Source organism: Protomyctophum parallelum (genome assembly GCF_964188405.1).
Source record: "Protomyctophum parallelum genome assembly, chromosome: 1".
NCBI classification, from domain to species: Eukaryota; Metazoa; Chordata; class Actinopteri; order Myctophiformes; family Myctophidae; genus Protomyctophum; species Protomyctophum parallelum.
In genome coordinates this window covers 14,031,014-14,052,740 of record NC_139697.1, presented here as the reverse complement: position 1 = coordinate 14,052,740, position 21,727 = coordinate 14,031,014, and the positions used below count along the sequence as shown (strand labels likewise).

Here is a 21,727-nt window from a genome sequence, read left to right as displayed (position 1 = left end):
CGTCGGGGTAGAAACCTCTTTTCTCTGCATCTTTGTTTTGTGTGATTTTTCGACATTTTAACGCCCTTCTTGATCATACTACGGCCTCACACACAAGTGGCAGATCTACAAGCTCGAAAAGCGGCGTGTGTATATAAGCAGCTTGTATGTAGATTTGCTTCTTTTGAATTTGAGGATTTTGAATTTGAATTTGAACAGTGTTGGACATTTGAGTTTGTTATTTCTTTTTGGATCTTGTATCTGTGAGAAAATACATGTTATGGTACTGGAATGTGTCTAATAACATACTGTATTTGTAAAAGTATTATGATTTACATTCAAATCAATTTCCTGACCGGTTATGTTTTCACGTGAAATGTGTTCTTTGGTTTTTGTTTTGTTCCAAGGGACAACATTTTGTTTTTTATTTTCATTCATTTAATAATAAAACATCTATTTGGTAATATAACTCAGGTACTGTACTCAGGTACACGGTGGCCTAAAATCGTTATCAAAATTGAAAAAGCATGAGAATCACTTCACTAAAGAAGCACAACAGGGTTCTTATCATAATGGGATCTAGTCTCACGCTGCCAGACTTGTTGCCTCTCGCAACTTTCAAATGCTTCCGTCATACAGTCTGTTGCAACGGAAGCTCTGATCATGAGTAAAATATAAAGAGGGAAGTGGAGCCTCCTCGCCACCTTTTTGGGGTGCAACCCACACGTTTATCAGTGTTACTCATTCCAGGAATATCCCATCCCTACTTGCTATACCTCGCTGTAAAGGTGACTAATCAATGTTTAAAATGATATAAGATACAATACCAATTGGTATTATGAAAGTGGAGAAATAATGGACCAAAAGTTAACCCATTTTGACCTGAGATCAGATTCTAAAAAAACAAAAAGCTACGTTTCTATGTCAGACCTACAAGCTCGTAGCGCGCCACTCGGTGGCGCGCTATGAGCTTGTAGGTCTGCTATTTTTCAATAGCTAAAGCATAGCATAATGCTAACACCAAAAGGGGTTCCTGCCCAAAATGGGTTAAGTCTCCGAACTTTGTGTGCTATGGGATCGTACCTTGAAGTCCTTGATGCCGTTGTAGATGCTGGCGGGAAGGACCTTGTTGTCGCCGGAGCTCCGCGACTCTGTGACGATGTCGATGACCTGCTCCAGGGCACAGCGCATGCGCTGGAACACGGCGTCTTTGTTCATGCGCGCCGACTCGCAGTCCGGGTGTCTGAGACACGTCTGTGGAGGAGGAGGAATGTTATTTTATGTGTTTATGACTGTGGTTCCCAAACTCTTTCATGTCAAGGAACCAAGTTCCAAGTTATATTTAGTTCCAGGTACCACCAGAAACAAAGATATTTGAGTTACAAATGCTAGCTTTAAAAATATATATTCAAAGATTTGCACAATTTTCCAAGGTTTTTCAAAAATAGCAGATCTACAAGCTCATAGCGTGGCACAGAGAGTGCCACGCTACGATCTGCTATTTTTCAACAGCTAAAGTTTTAAATAATGGTTAAAGTGGCGCTTGCGTGCTTTCTCCCCACATGTGCCTGATTTTGAGCTGAATTTGGTGTGAGACAGACAGATGAGCTGATCATTTCCCAGAGTCAAAGCGGTGTTCTTTTTCCCCCCTGCCAGCATGTGTTTTGTATTTTGGGGAATCACCATATTTATCGCCATATTTGCCATGTTTCTTTATTTTTTTGCATTCTAACCCACATGCGACAATGGCTCAATGCTTGTGTCCAGGGGCAGAAACGGGGTTCCCGTCACATGGTTCATGCGACTCCAAATAGTGACAAACGCTAATAGACTCCAGTGCATTCCGTAAACGTCCGGTTCAGGACATTGTCACTATTCTCCAATAGAAGTCGTCGTAAAAGACTGGCACGATGAAGTGAAGGGAGGTGCTGCTGCAACTCTGCTTATATGGCTCTGCTTCTGTCCAAACAAATCTGCATTATGACGCACTGAGAATACGGAGGGGATAGTTAGGACATGAGATTAGAAGAGTGGTTTAGGGCTTGAATAAATTAGCCAGTGTTAACGACTGTTAACTCAGCCCCTGAGAGTTGTGAAATTCTTCCAAAGCTTCCTGATTTGGGTGTTCTGGGTTAGCACATTTAACATGGGCTGCTGCTGCATGCACGGACCTTCTGTAGACAATGTGAACGTCGTCGTTCCATCTGTTGTTCTTTGTTCCCAACTTCCCATGTTTGGTTTTAACTAAAGCTTTTGTCAGAATCACTTCATCTGTCGTCGAAGGATCATCCTGACAACCCAATCTGCTCCAGGTCCGCTGGCTATGTCACAATGATCTGTCGGGTGGAAAGCTCATCCGTCCAGAAAACCGACGTGACTCTTCAGGATGCAAATTCAAAAGCAGATCTACAAGCTCAAGGTGCGTCACTTCACACCGCGCATTGAGCTTGTGGCTCTGCTACTTTTGTGTGATACTGTAGTATGATCATGCAGCTCGATGTACAAGTACACCCCCTCGACATGATGAGTGCCAAGCAGTGTCTTTGGTATGACCCGGCCGGGGATCGAACAGCTGACCTCCCAGTCTCAGGGCGGACACTCTAACCACAAGGCCACTGAGTATGGTATGCAGGGCGTTAATTTAAGAAGAAAAATCACACCTGTGTGAAGTGAGGGGGCGCTCTTATTATCATTATCTCATTCTCATCATCTCATTCTAGCCAATCACAATTTGCATCCTCACGTTTGTCTTCAATGTTTGTGTTTACACACTTTTGTCTTCAATGTTTGTGTTTACACAAACACTCAAAGCTGTGCATAGGAGGGCAAAAATACAAAAAGTGAAGATGTGGAGATAAGAGGTTTGTGCAGCGGGCCCTGAGCAGACAGCCTAGGCACTGGCACATGGCATGCAGTCACCTAACAGATGTCCATGTTACCCACTGCCCAGATATTATGAACTGGACTTTAAATACAGACACCCTTCTGGATTGGGACCGGTGCCAGCCCGGGGCTTAAAGGTGTAGGGAAACAGAAATGGTGGTCAATTTATTTTGAAGTTTCAACATGAAACACCGGTCTGAAGTTTCTGAACCAATCAGAGTGTCGCATCCCTTCAGGCGATGGGACGGTAGCTAGGGACGGTAGCTATGGTATGCGCAACAGCGTGGTGTGTGTTTGTTTATAAATCAGATGGTTGGCCAGCACAACCAGTTTACTGTTATGTGGCTTATTTCTACCCTATAATGTTTTCAGATACATATTTTAGCGTGATGATTAAGTTGAAACCGAGTAATACACTGTCTGGATGTTATCTTGAATGGAAATAAAAACGGAGGATTTCTGTAATCAGAAGCAGCTGTGTTGGACGGATGCGCAGATATGGGGAATTAAACGGGTGAGCTTCATTTTTATTGGCTTTTATCGATGTGTATCTCTACACGTCATCACGCAGCACGTTTTCGTTTTAATAAATAAATAATACAATCGTTTTTATGGACTTTTGATATAAAAACACACAGAAATGAGAATTTTCCCAATTTTTTGGCATCCATTGTTAGGTATGCCCATATGATGACCACGGATATGGTCTAAAAGTGTGAAAAACGTCTTCTTCATTTCACTACGCCTTTAATAGCTGCATTTTGTTTTTCTCCTCCCGAGAGATAATTTGACATCATCGTCCACAGCTGCTGCTGGCGGTTCTGTAGTGTGAGTGAGAGGTGCTGGATTCACCGTTTGACGACATAGAAGGGAATACTTCACCTACAAAAAAAATCAATTACTCACCCCACGAAGCTTTGAATTCATGGAAATATCTTTTTTTTTTCTCGCATATGCGGTCTCCGCTGTGGTACTAGACCAATTCAAAACTATACAAAAGAATAATATCCAATAACTATAACTAAGCCAAAAAACAAAATCCAAAATAACAGCCAGGAGAATGAGACTTGCCAAAGACACCAAGAGCTGCCAGCCAGCAAACTGGTGCTGTGGGAACCAACACATGGGCACCGGTCACCAGGAGGTCCCACTGAGGAAACCAACACATGGGCACCGGTCACCAGGAGGTCCCACTGAGGAAACAACACATGGGCACCGGTCACCAGGAGGTCCCACTGAGGAAACAACACATGGGCACCGGTCACCAGGAGGTCCCACTGAGGAAACAACACATGGGCACCGGTCACCAGGACGCCCCACTGAGGAAACCAACACATGGGCACCGGTCACCAGGAGGCCCCACTGAGGAAACCAACACATGGGCACCGGTCACCAGGAGGTCCCACTGAGGAAACAACACATGGGCACCGGTCACCAGGAGGTCCCACTGAGGAAACCAACACATGGGCACCGGTCACCAGGAGGTCCCACTGAGGAAACAACACATGGGCACCGGTCACCAGGAGGTCCCACTGAGGAAACCAACACATGGGCACCGGTCACCAGGAGGTCCCACTGAGGAAACCAACACATGGGCACCGGTCACCAGGAGGTCCCACTGAGGAAACAACACATGGGCACCGGTCACCAGGACGCCCCACTGAGGAAACCAACACATGGGCACCGGTCACCAGGAGGTCCCACTGAGGAAACCAACACATGGGCAACGGTCACCAGGAGGTCCCACTGAGGAAACCAACACATGGGCACCGGTCACCAGGAGCTCCCACTGAGGAAACCAACACATGGGCACCGGTCACCAGGACGTCCCACTGAGGAAACCAACACATGGGCACCGGTCACGAGGTCGTCCCACTGAGGGAACCAACACATGGGCACCGGTCACCAGGAGGTCCCACTGAGGAAACAACACATGGGCACCGGTCACCAGGAGGTCCCACTGAGGAAACAACACATGGGCACCGGTCACCAGGACGCCCCACTGAGGAAACCAACACATGGGCACCGGTCACCAGGACGTCCCACTGAGGGAACCAACACATGGGCACCGGTCACCAGGAGGTCCCACTGAGGAAACAACACATGGGCACCGGTCACCAGGACGTCCCACTGAGGAAACCAACACATGGGCACCTGTCACCAGGACGGCCCCACTGAGGAAACCAACACATGGGCACCGGTCACGAGGTCGTCCCACTGAGGAAACCAACACATGGGCACCGGTCACCAGGACGTCCCACTGAGGAAACCAACACATGGGCACCTGTCACCAGGACGGCCCCACTGAGGAAACCAACACATGGGCACCGGTCACCAGGACGTCCCACTGAGGGAACCAACACATGGGCACCTGTCACCAGGACGGCCCCACTGAGGAAACCAACACATGGGCACCGGTCACGAGGTCGTCCCACTGAGGGAACCAACACATGGGCACCGGTCACCAGGACGCCCCACTGAGGGAACCAACACATGGGCACCGGTCACGAGGTCGTCCCACATTAACATTATGTGGATGTACTCAAGAAAGATGCAGGAGCACAAAGCACCAACGAGCTGGCCGGATGTATGGAGAACTGGGATGACTGGAAGCGACGATGGAAGGCTTGTCTGAGGACGTCCTACTGTAGAGAGAGATCCAGGACCAGCTTCAAAGAGAATGTTTTACATATGGTTTTGCTGTCAAGAATGGTCTCCTATTACAAACACTATAGCAGGGTTCCCCAATTAATGTTCCTCAAGGGCCATATTTTAACTAGGGTACCAGGCTGGGGGCCGAGTCCGCACGCGCAAAGTCGAGGTTTTGCAATGAAAATTCATTTTCAGGGTAAGACCCCATTTGAAAAGGATGCCCAGTTTGACATGCATAGGCTACTGACCCCCATTTAATGCCATGTATATCTGGGACCCCCTTTTCTTCCAGGGGCCACAAGGTGGCACTCCACGGGCCGCAAATGGCCCGCAGGCCGCCTATTGGGGAACCCTGCACTATAGTATAAACAACACATACTACAACTTACTGTACCTCGTTGTAAACTACAACGAGTGAATCCAGGTTGCTCATATTATCTTCAGGACCTGAATGGAATGTTTTCGGTGATACCGGTATCCTTTTAGAGTTTGACTGCATGGCAAAGGGTCTTTCTGCGTGGAGTTTGCATGTTCTCCCTGTGTCCCCTCGGGTATACAGTAGGTACCCTCACATAGAACATGCAGTAATCCTGGTCTCTAAACCGCCTCCCCCTGGCCAGCCGGTTGCCCGACGTGGCCCCTGGTGTGACCTCTGAACAGAGTAATTGTGTTTGGCGCCCGAGGGCCCTTGACATGTCACCTGGGGGCCACATGGGGCTATTGTCATGGCAGACCCTTGAACAGTGTTTGTTTGGTGCCGAGTTGGGTGCAGATACGGCGCGCCTTTGGCACCCAGGGACCTCTGGGGGCCACACGTGTCCCCTAATGTGGTTGAGTACTTCTTTCAGCACTGCTCTGCACCGTCCTGCCCCAACAAGAACATCGGCTTGCTCTCGTTGAGAGAAAAGAGGTCACTGAGGCTATTCTTCCACCAATGACGCGATGGAAACCAACAGTACGCCACTGGGCTGAGTGCAGCAGTGCACTGCTACTTAAAGGTAATGAGAAGTGAGCCTTTGATCAGCCATGATTGAATCCACCTGCAACACATTCAATGATAATAATACATGCAGCCTAATGCAAGCTCCCTCGCCACTTCAACTCGAGTGCTGCTTCACAGAGCTCTGCCCGTTTCCCCCTGACAGTAAAATGAACTTTTACAATTCACTGGGCACATCTTTTCAGATCGGCCGGAGAATCGGAGCAACAGGAGTGGCATTGCAGTCGCTGTACCGAAAAGACGAAAAAGACAGCCAAGCCAGAAGGCAAAGCTCTCTGTCTACCGAGCAATCTTTGTCCCTAACACTCACCCACAAGTGTGAAGGAATAAGATCACAGATACGAGCGGCTGAGATTAGTTTTCTCACACGAGAATGGCTGGCCTCTCCCATTAGAGATAGGGTGAGAAATACGGTCATCCATCCACGAGAGTCACTTGGAAAGCTGCCAACCAGAGTTGATTTTGGCAAAATCCTTGATGGTGCCGTAATGCCTGATTTTGCGCTTGTTTGCATGCTGAAAATAGCCGATCTACAAGCTCACAAGTTACATGTCACGCTGCGACGCGAGCTGGTGAGCAACCAAAATGACTTCTACTGGATCTCTTCCCCACTAGTCCCTCCCTATAATTTTTTTTTTTTATTTGTTGACAAAATTGTTTTTAGTCATCATAGTTACGTCTTCATTTAGGTCATCGCTGCACGTCCCACTCAGAGTTATAAATAAAAGAGACGGAACCTGAAATCCACTTGCATGGAGTTGCACACCCACTCCCTTTTCACCCCTTCTTCCTGGTTGGAAAAGTGGCGGGCTCCGGCCATTTTGGGGCCTAAAACGTCACTGGTATTGCATTCAAGAACACGCCGAGGCCAAAAGCATGAACAAGCACCGCAAGTCGTTTGTGAGTACGTGCGTGCGTCACAAATGAGTACCGCCTCGACAGCGGCGGTATACGCCAACACGCTCATGTTTTAGGCCCAGTTCGGCTCGAGCTGCAGTTCCTATACTTTCGTTCCAGCATTTCGTCCATTTGGCTTCAATGCTTCCTCTCGGTTGGCCGGGGCTTGGTTCCACTGGGAGGAGACGACCCCTTGGCAGACCAAGGGCACTTACAAATGAGTACGCATGTGCTGTTAACTCACCTGTTTATAATATAAAGTATTCAATCACTCAATTGGAAACTTGCTGTGTGTGTATACCTTGGAGGCGGTGAGCAGCATCATGGTGCATTTCTCCAGCACGGCCCTGGCTGCTGCCATCCTCGCCTTCTTCTTCTCGTCCTTCAGGTCCTACACGCGCACACACACACGCACACGCACACGCACACGCACACGCACACACACACACACACACACACACACAAAACTACCGTCAGTCTAAGCATTATACTATCAAAAGATTTAAATATTGTACATTGGAACTATACAAACTAAATATGTCAGATGACAAAAATGTTGCATCTAAAATGCAGTTTTAAGCTGCATGGCCCCCCAGGAGAGACGAGTTGCCTGAGCGAGGCGGCCGACAGCTGAATCAACTCTCTCCACAAGGACGTGGAGAGATGACAATCTGTCATTATGGCCACAGCCCGGGCGCTTGCCGCGGCCTGAATAGATGCAGCCGGCGAGCATAGCGCGAGCGGGAGTGAATTATGATGATGATGATGAGGAGGATGAGGAGGAGGAGGGGGAGGAGGGGATGATGCTTTAGAGAGCTACTTGCCACATACAAGAGTGATAGCGGATGAGAGAGAACGTGATGTGTGTTTTAAAGTACGACCGGAAAACTATATAGATGCTGTCAGGCAGAAATCTCTTATCTTTATGCGTTTCTTTCATAAATCAACACCCTACTACAATGCTCATACTACAGAGAATGAGCAAGAAAAAGCAGCAAAAGTAGCAGATCTGCAAGCTCGAAACGCAGTGCAAAGCGACGTGTTTTGAGCTTGTAGATCTGCTACTTCTTCTCGTAGGTCTTACTATAGATAGCTATTTTTTTATTTGAATCTTTTTGGACATAGGAGGTTTCCACCAGACAGAGATGATATGTATATTTTCATACATAGCAGATTTACAATCTCACTACAATCTTGTGAGATCATACGTCAGCTATTATTATTATTATTATTATTATTATTATTCAGGAGGTATAGATCAGCTATTTCACAACACCGTGTTCATCAAAGTATAAGTAGATCCCCACCATAAGCCCTGAGTGACGTGCTGGGTTTTAGTGCTATTTCCATTTTTTTGTATAAATCCATTCTTCATAATGTCAACAGTATGTGTAGCATGACACTTTACTGCATAGTAACCCTGTTGCTGTGTTCCAGCCGTAAAGCGTGAAGTATCGTCTATCGCGAGATCTCGCAAGACTTTGTGAGCTCCATGCAAGTCTATGAAGAGAGGAATAAATCAGACCAGTCTGAAGCGAGTGGTGCAACAGCACCCCCTATTGGTACTCTAAACATAGTAACACAGTCACATAGTCCCATAGGGACAAAGCTGTTCCTTGGAGTGGTTGCACCACTCAAAAAATGATTTTCGAGCAATGTAAATAAGTGAATTAGCACTAAAACCCAGCACCCCATTCAGGGCTTATGGCGGGGTAGGGGAAATAGCCAATAATGCGTTTTTGCACAAAATGACACCTGGTCCACTTTGGTGCGGACCTAACAACTGCAACGAAAGGTAAGAAAGCCTTCTAGCATGGAATTCTCCTTGATCTAATGAGTTATGGGGTCCGTGAAATTGACGCTTTGCGGTTGTGGTTCTACTTACATTCTGCCTGTCCCCGGTCAGGTGGGCGAACTCCACCATCTCGTTGCCAAACTGGCTGAAGATCTGAACAAACTCCTGGAAGGTGCTGACCCTCTCCAGATGATCCAAAGTCACCAGGACCTGAGAGGACACACAGGGGAACACAGGGGGTGGGAGGGGAGACCGCTGTTAGAACCACGTTACCAGGACCTAAGAGGACAGGGGAACAAGGGGAGGGGAGACCACTGTTAAAACCACGTTTTGCAGTGTCAATGACAGAAGAGCCCAACTTGTGCGCCGTCCTAGTTCTACCTACAGGATATCGTCACCTTGTCCACCACCTCTACACAGCTGTTCCGATAGAAGATATCATCTACATCTGGGGAGGGAATGGCTGGTTTGAAGACGAAAAACAGTGCTACAATGTGCTTCATGCCTTTGATGTGGACACTCACGAATGGTCCAAACCCGAGGTTTCTGGGACTGTACCCGACGCAAGGGGTGCGCACTCAGCCTGTGTCCTTGGCAAGGTTATGTATATCCACAGGGGGGTCAACGGAAGGTCAATGGACATTAACGACACCTACAAGTTAGACACCAGCACAATGGTCTGGTCCTTAATTAACAGCAGAGGCACTACTCGCCCACCTGTTTCAGCGCATCACACTGCCACATTCATCGGGAAAAAGATGTTCGTTTTTGGGGGTAGACAGCACGACTGGCATGAAGGCTCCTTTGAAATCATCCAAACCATCAGAGTCTTTGACACAGAGACCAACCTCTGGCTGAGATCGCCTTCTTCACAGCTTCTTCCAGGAGCACGTTCAGCCTTGGCCTATAATGGAGGGCTGTACATATGTGGTGACGATATGACATTTAGTATGAGGAAATTCCATCCAGAGACCTTCGCTTGGAATGAGGTTGAGACCAAGGGGGAAGCCCCACCTCAGGAATCTCTTACATGCTGTTGCGTGGTACAGGGAGATTGTATCATCATCACATCATTTGATGCTGAAAACCCCACTTACATCTGTGACCTGTACATCCTAGAATTAAGTCCTAGTCTTAAGACATTGTGCAAGCTCGCCGTTATTCAATATGGTCTTGAGCAGTTGGAACTACCGCACGACATCAGGTGGGAACTGACAACCATCACTAAAACTCAGGAGTAGTTCCTCTCTTTTGTACAGTAGTTTTTCTTTTTATTCATTTAGTTATGTTTGCCGAGCCTTGCACCCCCCATTTTTGAGCATACATAGAATAGTCCCAGTATGAGCATCTGAAACAGTCCATGGCTGAAACTACTTTTCCCTGGGTAGCATCTGGTTGTATTGAAAAGTGATTCGGGGAAAACCTCCCAACTCCATTGGATCGTCAAACTATGTGCCAAACCAGCTAACTCCACCCGTTTAGCCTTTTATATATATATATATATATATATATATATATATATATATATATATATATATATATATATATATATATATAAATCAGTGCCATTGAACACTCTATGTCTGTGTGTTGGTTAAAAAATTGAACCAATGAAAAGGATTAAAAAGCGCTTTGACAATCTCCCAACTCCACTTGAGCTGGATGCTTTTTCATTTCCTGAAAAATGTACATTTTGGAGTTAGCTGGTTTCTTCCAGACAGCACAGATATTGCACACTGGGGTGGCACATCGTATGGTTGCTTGCTATAGGCCTGGAAATGGGATAAAATATTTTGGAAAGGTAACAGAAAACTTTTGAAGATTCATTGTTAAAATTGTGTTGGAAAACCTGGGGGTCCATAGAGTTATCATAATGTGTTATCATGTTTTTGAGATATCTAATTGTTGTTGTTGTGATTGTGAATGAATGCATATACAGTAGGACCCGAATGGAAAGCGCAAGATCTTTCTCCGGTGGTATCCTTTTGGACCAAGGTGCCTGACTGTACCCTGTACTGTTTACATTTTTTTATTGTCTAATAAAATAATCAAAACATAATCAAATATCAGTGTCAGTAGAACCTTGCATTTTATTTCCAATACAGGATTAATAAGTGAAATGCCTGGTATTAAGATCAATAGTACCTGTTAGCAGAACTCCAGAGTCCAGACTGTATACGTAGTTTGTTTAACCTTACAACTGATGTAATGATGTCGGTGAAACCCCAAGAGATTCCTAAGTGTAGCCTTTCCGGTGACTAAAACTAAATTAGCTGCTAATGCTAGGCTGCCCAGCACAGCAAAGCAGCCCTCTGGCTTTTACCAAAGCCAGACGGCAAAAGGGCAGAGGATGTAATTGCGTTTGCCAGCTAATGTCGGGAGCGCGGAGCTGTCATCTTGTCTGTCCAAACAAAGCTAACCAGACGTGATTGAGGCCAGCAGTGTTTTCCACTCTTGCGTCTGTCCAACAGTACATGCAATATATACATAGCACCTAATTTGCTAGGAGGATAGCCAGGTACAGGATGGATCGGCGGGCTTTGCCCAGGTTTTATGTGGCAGTTTAAAGGGTGCCGTTTGCCTTCAATTACAGCCAGACATCCGTTCTTTCTCCAACGCCAACAAAGGAAAAAGAATGTGCTTTAAGGTGGAGTCGGCTAAGCGGTGAAATAGAGTGTGCAAACTGTGCATCTCTGTTTATGTGAACATCTGTACATGTACTGTATGTGCATTTGCATTGTGCACATAAAAGAACAAGCATTAAGGAGGGACAGTGTGGAAAAACACAGAACAGAATACAGTAAATGTTGTGCATAAACATAATATGTGCCTGCTTTGTGTTAGACGAAAGATGGAAAACACACTTCTGTTGTTGTTTCCCCCACGGTTTTGTGTGCGTCACCGTGAACTCGCACGTACAGTGTGCAAGGCTGGAATATCCTGCTCAAGTAAAAGTGCTTTTGCATGATTTGTGTACACAGAATAGTACATAGAATCAGACCAGGGAGGGAGGGAATCGTTAAAAAAGAAATCCTCAAATCCTTGTGTGTGCATCTAAAGCAGTGGTTCTCAAACTTTCTTGGAATATTGAGACCCCTGAATTACATGGTTACTACATACAGCACCAGCATTTATATCATACAGTTTGACTGCTAAACACGACTTTCCAGAGTTAATCGATAGTGTCTGCAGTGTACAGAGTTTCAGGAGTAACAAGAGATGGTCATTCCTTAAATGGACTCTATTCTATAGTTAACTCACACAGTTTGAAATAGGTTCACATGAGTCGGCAGTCTCTAATGAGTTTGTCAGTGAAGACCAGGTGGTAATTAGAGTGTAGAGTATCATCTACTAGTTAGGCTACATTCAATGAATCAATACCATAGTGTTTATATGCATTTTTGCCACCACATGTCTTTCCCTGCTAAACACGAGTTTCCCGAGTTATGTTTCATTTGTTTTATTGGGCCATTTTGATGGCAGTGAAGCGGGTTTTAGTATTGATTACTTAGGCAATAAATGTGACAGATTGAAAATAACGTTATACTTTTCTGCCTTTATTGGGAGTCTATATGTGGTGCACGCCATAACCACTAGGCCATCGCCGCCCCAAATAACTTCATACTTTTTATTTAACCCCTTTTGGTGTTAGCATAATGTTATGCTTTAGCTATTGAAAAATAGCAGATCTACAAGCTCATAGCGCGCCACCGAGTGGCGCGCTACGAGCTTGTAGGTCTGCTATTTTTTTTAAATCGAAGAACCACTGACATAGAAACATACCGGTAGCTTTTTCAGAAAACTGTCAGGATGTAGAAGACATTTTTAGAATCTGATCTCAGGTCAGAATGGGTTAAACTGAAGTTGCATTGATAAATGACCAAATATTAGCCACTATAGAGACGTTCCCAGACAGTACCTTGTTGCGTGAGGTGATGATCTGCTTGATGACGATGCGGTCGGCGAGCACCAGGACCTTGGTGACGGACGACAGGAGCAGACGCGCCGCCTTCACCATGCCCGTGCGTTCGCTGGACGCCACGCTGCGCGGACCCCCGCCGTCCACCGGGGAAGGGGCCGGCGTCGTCGTGGTCACATCCGTCAGCTGGGCTATGGCGTCGCCTGGGAGGAGGAGGGGGGGGGGGGGGTAAAATGCATTCCTTTAGTCGGGTTTGTCTTTTTTGTGATTTTCATTTAGATATGATTACAACAGTGCAACAAGAACAATAACTGTCGGGTGCGGCAAGCTCTCAGTTAGCGAGTCATAACATTAGCTTCTGTTGCCACTCGCGTTCCACTTCTCACTTGCATTGTCATATAAACTCCTTACACAACAGCAGCTGTTCAGACTATGGGTTTTATGGGTAAGTCTTCCATTGGCTTAGAGGCAGCCTAGAGGGAGCCAGTCATGAAAAAGTGTCGACTATGGTCGTCTTCATGATCGTTAGTAAAGCGTGAATCTATTTTGCGTCAGAGCATAGACATGGTAACGCCCCGCCTGCCTCTGATTGGCCTACCGACACTGCCAGTCTTGACTGTCCTCTGAGACGCAAGGTTACTCCGTGGTGGGAAATAATACAAGAGAATGACAGCTTGGCACGCACGACAGAATGCAGCCTTGTAAACAACTTGTACACCATCAGTCTTTGGAGTCAGTCACAAAATGAAAATGACAATCCTAGCATTTACGTTCACCGAGTGTTCCATAGTGCTGAAAAAAGGAATATCCGCACTAATATGAACACATTTATTTTCAGAATACACACAGCAGCGGTGTTTGAAACACGTCCGTTTCTCTATAGACTGCTGCTGCTGTGTGTATTCTGAAAATAAATAAGTCCATAGGAAACTACTCAAGGGAGTGCGGGTATTCCTTTTTCATTGTATCTCCAAAAACCTGCACCCGGAGCGCTGCTGGACCTGGCCTCGGCTCCCCAACGCTCAACCATTGATCTCCCACCACCTATTTCATTGTTAAAATTGTGTTGGAAAACCTGGGGAGACCATATAGTTTCCCCCCCACCCCCCCCCCCCACAACCCCCCCCCCCCCCCCCAAAATGGTGTATTTATATAGCGCCTTTAATTATCCAAGGCGCTTTACATAAATGGTAAATGGTGCATTTATATCGCGCCTTTATCCAAGGCGCTTTACATAGATTGTGCATTACATTCACCCATTCACACACACATTCATACACCGATGGCAGCGGAAACCATGCAAGGCACCAACCAGCACATCGGGAGCAATTAGGGGTTCAGTGTCTTGCTCAAGGACACTTCGACACTAACTCTGGGGGAGCCCGCGGGTTCGAACTGGGAATCTTGCGGTTCCAATCCAGTCACTCTACCCCTGAGCCACTGCCACCCAACGTGTTTTTGAGCTTGCGGATATGCAGCTTTGGCCGTTTTTTTTTTGCATACTGTTGATGCTTTTGTGTGACGCTGTAGTACGATCAGTGTGTGTATTATATATGTATGTGTGTATTATGTATTTGTGTGTGTGTGTGTGTGTGTGTGTGTGTATTATGTATTTGTGTTTGTGTGTGTGATGCATTATGCATAATAAGAATATGAACATGTGGAGAATGTGTTCACAGATCACGGCTGTCTCGTGAGGCTTCTTCCTCTTCTTCTTAAGCGCTGCTGCAGAGAGAGAAAAACAAACAACTCGCGCGCTGGAATGACAATGACTAGTGTTGTAAACAATGCACGTAATAACAAAGAACCCTGGTCGTTTCACAACCTCCATGCACTGTCTGAGCATCGGTCTGGTCGTTTCACAACCTCCGTGCATCGGTCTGGCGGTGGCAGATGGAGGCTCCACCACTTTATCTCTCTCTTTCCCGGCCTGCGGTGTCTCTGCCCCTCTCTCTGAACTGTCAACCCTTACATGGCAGCCCCACGTCTTACTGAAGCCTAGCTTTTTAAGAGCGGCTGCTGGCCAGACAGCTAACATTTTCCAAATGCCCTTTTGGTGACAGTGTGAGAGTGATCCATGCCATGTATGCCTACCTGGCCAGTCAATCTGCCCTATCTTCATCCTAATAAACCTCTAAGGGGAACATCTTGTGAAAGTGAGAAAACTGCCGGGCACAGTCACGATAATAAATGTCATTTTCAACGTAGCTTTATTTACGCGTTTCAACCTAACAGGTCTTCCTCAGCGTCGTGTCAAGACAACAGGAAGTGAGGTATAAATAGCGTATGTGATGCAATCAAGTCCAAATGAACGAATGAAGGTGCCCAGCTGTCAACACCTTGAAAGTAATCTCTCGAGAACAGATTCCGCCTTGAAAGCCAACAATGAGGACTCACTATTATTCATAGGGTACCAGGAAAGGAACAGATGCTACTGTATGTGAAATGCTATGCAATAAGACACAAACAAATACAGTTTGTGGGATGATGATCACTCTGCCTGGTTGGCACGACATGGCATGGTTATGTTCACCACGGTGGCATGGCTTGGCGGTTATGTTCACCACGGTGGCATGGCATGGCGGTTATGTTCACCACAGTGGCATGGCTTGGCGGTTATGTTCACCACGGTGGCATGGCTTGGCGGTTATGCCAGCCTTTGCCTGACGGCAGGGTCCTCGCGGGGAAGGGTCTGACGGAGCCATTCCCTGTGTGGTCAGAAAAACACTGGTCACCTAATGAAGGCCGCTCACAGGCCGAAATGTCGTGTCCTGAATAACGTTTTAACACCGACATGAACACTGTTGAGCAAAGACTGTAGTGTGTACAGACTTCTCCTTCTCTGTGTGTACAGTATCTACCTTTTGTCCAGCACCAGAGGAACTGGACGTGTGCAAGGCACCTAATTTTTAAACAGAAAAACACTACCTTGGACCACTTTGAGACAAAGGTATGTGGAGCAGAGGGTAACACACAGGTCCATAAAATTGGACCCGTTCCGAAATGGAATGGAACAGACGCTGGCCTGGAGGACAAGTCAATATTCTGGGTCTCTCGGGTATTGGGTTCTGGTTAGACCCGTGCTACCCTCTAATGTGGAGTCAGAAGACTCACCTCTTCAGACTACACCTTAACCCGTAGAACTTGCCCTACAGTGGCCTTGACGACATTGCAGTCTTATACGCAAAGGTTAAAATGTATGTTGTAGACGGATGACATGTTAATCTGTTGATCTGGCATCCTATAGTTTGTGTTTCAATGTACAGTTTATTTATTATCTGATGATTCTTGGTCTACTTGTGATCGTAGATTACCATCTCTATGCATTTGATGCATTACCTCGTGTTTACCTTGCTTACTGTACAAGTCACTCTCACACACGCACTATAATATTATTATAATCGTAATATTACATATTCATATCACAGGGACTGAACAAGACCTAGCCGGTTCAGTGTCTAAAAACGGAAGTATACCGCACAGAAGTATACCGCCCTAAGGAACATTACGCTGAGGCTTTACAAATCTGTTTACATTCCCCGTGAATGAAACAAGTGCTGTGATTGGTCCGGGGAGAAGTACATACGACAAAAGTCAGACACTCTCTGCATTATTAGGTGAACAAGAAAGGGCTGAGAACAAGGCTACATTCATATACCAGACGACACACTGCTTCTGCAGTAATATGACCCCGCCCCCCATATCCATTTCTCACAACACTGACCGACGCAACTCAGTGCAGCAAAACAAGCCCAAAAAAGGGAGAAAATATTGTTTCTTTGGGCAAGAGACCCAATGCCAAAAGAGATCATCATGCAGAGATCAACAGCAGAGAGTCTAAATCAGAGAGAGAGAGAGCTGTTTATCTGGCAAACATTGTGATGTAATTACATTTTTATTTTATAGAAAACAAAAGGAAAAAAAGCCCTCAACCCTCCCACCCATGCTGCTCAGTGACACCGCATACTATAGAATGAAATAGTAATAATAATTTGAAAAATGGAAAACATCTGAAAAGAAAATGGCGTACAGTCAACCATATCAAGGGGCAGCCAAACCTCATCAAATTGTCTCTCCCTGTTCCTCAGGAAATACCTTATTCTCTCAAGATGAAGCGTACTAGTCATTTCATTTAGCCAATGCTTAAATGCAGGAGCCTCCTCCTTTTTCCAGTGCGTCAGAATTAGTTTTTTTGCTGTAATCAGACCATATGAGGAGAGCTGTTTCTGTGCTCTCGTCGCTCTGTGTCGTTCTGGCTGCTCTTTAAAAATAAAAGACGGTCTGATTGCATCCGACAGGCTGCTCTTCAAAGCCTGATGTCACCAACCAGCTGAATGCATCCAAGAAGGCCTCACAAGGCGCGCTAAAACTGAACGCACGCACGCACGCACTCCCTCACCAGTGCGTGGATGTTGAAGATGTTAAAGTGTGAACAGAGATCCATCCCTAGGCCCTGTACTGTGCTGTGCTGAACCATCTGTGCCATCTCCATATGCACACAGGCCTTTTCATCCCGAGTCCTATTTTGCCATTCCCCCCCCATCATTCATTCATTCATTCATTCATACATTCATCCATTCCTTCATTCATCCATTCATTCATTCATTCCGCTTCAATCGAAAATGATCCCCGACTGCACTGGCAAGAACATATTCTATTCTGCGTGGCAGAAGTCCGAAATCTGACATTCACATCACTCAGTATATATATATTCATTTTTTATAGAAAGAGATGGGGAAGCTTTGTAGCTTCTGAATCTTTGAGAAAAATATTAAATCTGCAGATATATTCATTAGCATTTTCCAAACCTCTTATGTCCATATTTTAACTTAATGAATTAACGCCCTACTTGATCATACTACAGTGTCACACAAATACATGAAGATATAATTTGGAGAACTTTAAAATACAAAGCTTTTTCACCAGACAGACAGACAAACAGACTAAGCTAATGCTATAAATCTCCCTTCATCTAATTAATTAATTAATTACAGTGCATAAAAGGCAAAGAACAACGTGGGCTGGATGCTAGGTTGTTTCTCCCAGAGGCTAGGTGATGTCTGAGCTTTCCTCCTCCTCCTCCTCCCTGTTGCACGAAGAACACTTCAAAACTCTCAAAGAAGACATGGATTAGATCTTAGTTCTATTGCCGGCGGTGGTACAGTATGCCAATGCCAAAAATGTATTCATCAGCTTTAAAAAAAATTGACATACTGTGAGGAGAAAGTGTCAAAGAGAAAGGCCTGGCCTGTCTGTCGGGAGAGATGTCTGAAGTGAAGACTGAGTGAACTTAGAAGACTTCTCCCTAAGCCATTAAAAACCGGGAAACATTATATTTTAGCCCTCGACATAGCATATTGGTTGGCTATTCAACAATAGCAGATACACAAGCTCATTTACATGCCGTTTTTTACGTGGTTATGTGTATCGCATGGACATGTACGATGTTCCACGTGGTTACGTGATGCTAATCTTGGGGGGGGGGGAACGACCCGTGGGTGCCTGCATTCATGATAATTTGACCCGCCCCAACCCGCCCCACCAAAAACATCAGTTTCTTTAGTCAACCCGCAGGTTACAGTTCGACTTGTGTATACTATTTAACCCGCCCCAACCAAAGAGTTAACATTGCTTTGACCCGGCCAAGGCGGTGGCCTAAGCGTCTGGGCACCTGACTGGTAATCCAGTCGCAGTGTGCCGTGGGTTCCGACTCCTGAGCCCGACACGGCCTTTACTGCATGTCATCCCCCCATCTCCTGTCAGCCTACTGCCTGTCCCTTCAAAAAAAAAAAAAAAAACATTGCTTTGACCCGACCCGCAGGTTACAATGCGCGTAACCCGCAGGTTACAGGTCGACCCACTCATAACTAACACGTATCACTTGGACATGTACGATGTTCTGCGTGGTTACGCACATCGCATGGACATGTACGATGTTTTGACCCGATTAGAGCTACGCTAGCAGATAATGACGAGGGCTCCACTCTGCCAAGAGGGTGCATAGAGGCAGCTTCGACATCCAGACGATGACGACAGTCCGGGTGCTTTGGACGGAGTGGACGGACGTTAGAGTGACGTAGGGGGGTAATAATATTTAGACTTTAGTCTATTTGTGGAAGTGGAGAGAAGCAGGAGGGGAACATGCGTTCCCTCTGCTCTATTCCTGAACCAACCATGACCCCCCCCCCCCCGAACCTCAAATGACGTCACATTGTAGGCTCTACAGAGCTCTATAGGGCCACTATTGAAAGTGTTCTTACCTTCTCCATGCTTGTCTGGTTTGGTCACACAACCTCTCAAGACAAATCAAAGCTGGAAAGAGTAGTACGTCACGCATCAAAAAACATTGGATGTAGCCTCCCTACACTTTCCTCACTCTATTCCACCAGAATAATTAGGAAGGCAAATAAAGTCATTGCAGACAACTCCCATCCTGCACATCACCTCTTCAATCTCCTCCCATCAGGCAGGAGATATAGAAGCATTAAGATATACAGAGATAGTACTTATCCCGTAGCCATTAGACATCTGAACTCGTAGATATATGCATATAGCACTTTAAAAAACTGAATGTAATTTCCTATGCTGCTGGTTTTTGTATTGTATTGTCCTTCCTGTTTGTGTATATATGGTTGTCTGTATATGTTGAGTATGAACCAAGACAAATTCCTATCAACTTGTTGACATGGCAAATAAATGATTGAATCTTGAATCTTGAAATAACGTCACATTGTACTTGTAGGCTCTACAGCACCGAACCCACTTTTATTCGGCTCTAGAATAGGAGTATAAATCGGCCCTTAGGGCCATAGTGCACGTGCACGCACGCACACACGTACACACTCTCTCTCAGGGAGGCATAATTATGCCCAACCAAAAGTGGATTGTTTCAAGGGAATCTTTTTTCAGAGTTGTACTTTCACCACTTCATTACTTAATTTCTCATTTCATGCCATTTTGATTTCTCATTTCATTAGTCATTTTCAACGAACATCTGCTCATCCATCCGTTGTCGAATTATCTCAGTAAGCGCACAAACAAACAAGACGGGACTGATTGCAGAATCCTTCCACACGTCGCTGCGGACTGGGTTACGACACGATGGCGGTGGCTCAGGGGTAGAGTGACCGGCCGTTCCAACCCGGTGACCGGCCGTTCCAACCCGGGATCCCACAGAGTTAGTGTCCACTGTCCAGTTCTCCTTGAGCAAGACTATGAAACCATAAATTGCCTTGCATGGTTTCCCCCGACATCGGTGTGTGAATGGGTGAATGTATTAATGCACAATCTCTGTAAAGCGCCTTGGATAAAGGGGCTATATAAATGCACCGTTTATTGATTTATATTTATTAACAGTGTTGTTCAAAGAGAGGCGTGACCAGATGCAAGCACCAGTGAATTGAAGCATCAGAATGATGGAACCCATCCATCCATTCATTCGTGATTTATTTATTCTCAAAATTACACTGGGTACAGTAATTAAATATTTTTTTTAGTGTTGCTGAGTAATATAATGCAGTGGTTCCAGAACATTTTAGCTCAAGACCCAAAAGAGAAATTAGACGTTTGGTCCAATGGAGTTAAGCGGTTTTGAAAATGTGGTGCACATCTTTGAATATATATTCTTTCAGAGCAAACGTTTTTAACTCAAATCTTTGTTTCTGGGGAGGGGTCTTTTCAGACGGGGGTCCACGGCCAAATACAGATAGTTCTAGGGGTCCTCGACATGAAATAAGTTGAGCACCACTGACAGACAACAGAAGACATATTTTAACCCATTCTGGGGGAACCCCTTTTGGCGTTAGCTATTGAAAAATAGCAGATCTACAAGCTCATAGTGCGCCACTCGGTGGCTACGAGCTTGTAGGTATGCTATTATTTTTTAAATCGACTGACATAGTAACATAGAATACTGTCAGGATGTAGAAGACATTTTTAGAATCTGATCTCAGGTCAGAATGGGTTAATCCATTAAGACCTACAAGCTCGTAGCGCGCCACTCGGTGGCGCGCTATGAGCTTGTAGATCTGCTATTTTTCAATAGCTAAAGCATAGCATAATGCTAACACTAAAAGGGGATCCCTCCCCAAAATGGGTTAAATAAAAGGAACCCAAACCAACCTGCCCTCCGAACCTCGAAGCAGGCGTGTCCCATCTCGTCCCTCAGCTCCTGGTTCTCGTGGGCGATGGCCTCGCCCACGGCCACGAAGCGGCCCACCGCCACGCTGACCGCCTGGCCCACACGCTGAATGGCGGCCAGCGTGCGCTCTGACTTCCTGGGCTTGTCCTTGTGGTTGATCAGGGTGGTGATCTGATGGAGACAGAGACATTAAGATCAGTGATCAGGGTGGTGATCTGATGGAGACAGAGACATTAAGATCAGTGATCTGGGTGGTGATCTGGTGGAGACAGGGACATTAAGATCAGTGATCAGGGTGGTGATCTGATGGAGACAGAGACATTAAGATCAGTGATCAGGGTGGTGATCTGGTGGAGACAGAGACATTAAGATCAGTGATCAGGGTGGTGATCTGATGGAGACAGAGACATTAAGATCAGTGATCAGGGTGGTGATCTGGTGGAGACAGAGACATTAAGATCA

General features: G+C 45.9%; 1 protein-coding gene across 1 annotated transcript in view; it reads right to left on the bottom strand.

Moving 5' to 3' along the window:
• The window catches only part of ctnnal1 (catenin (cadherin-associated protein), alpha-like 1), a 124,723-nt gene that overhangs the window by 47,356 nt on the left and 55,640 nt on the right, over positions 1-21,727 (bottom strand). The window contains exons 2-6 of the mRNA XM_083777381.1: positions 21,247-21,436; positions 13,126-13,328; positions 9,297-9,416; positions 7,713-7,802; positions 1,063-1,233 (exon numbers count right to left, since the gene is read on the bottom strand). Of these exons, the coding sequence (XP_083633507.1) occupies positions 1,063-1,233; positions 7,713-7,802; positions 9,297-9,416; positions 13,126-13,328; positions 21,247-21,436 (774 nt within the window). The remainder of the gene's footprint in view (positions 1-1,062; positions 1,234-7,712; positions 7,803-9,296; positions 9,417-13,125; positions 13,329-21,246; positions 21,437-21,727) is intronic.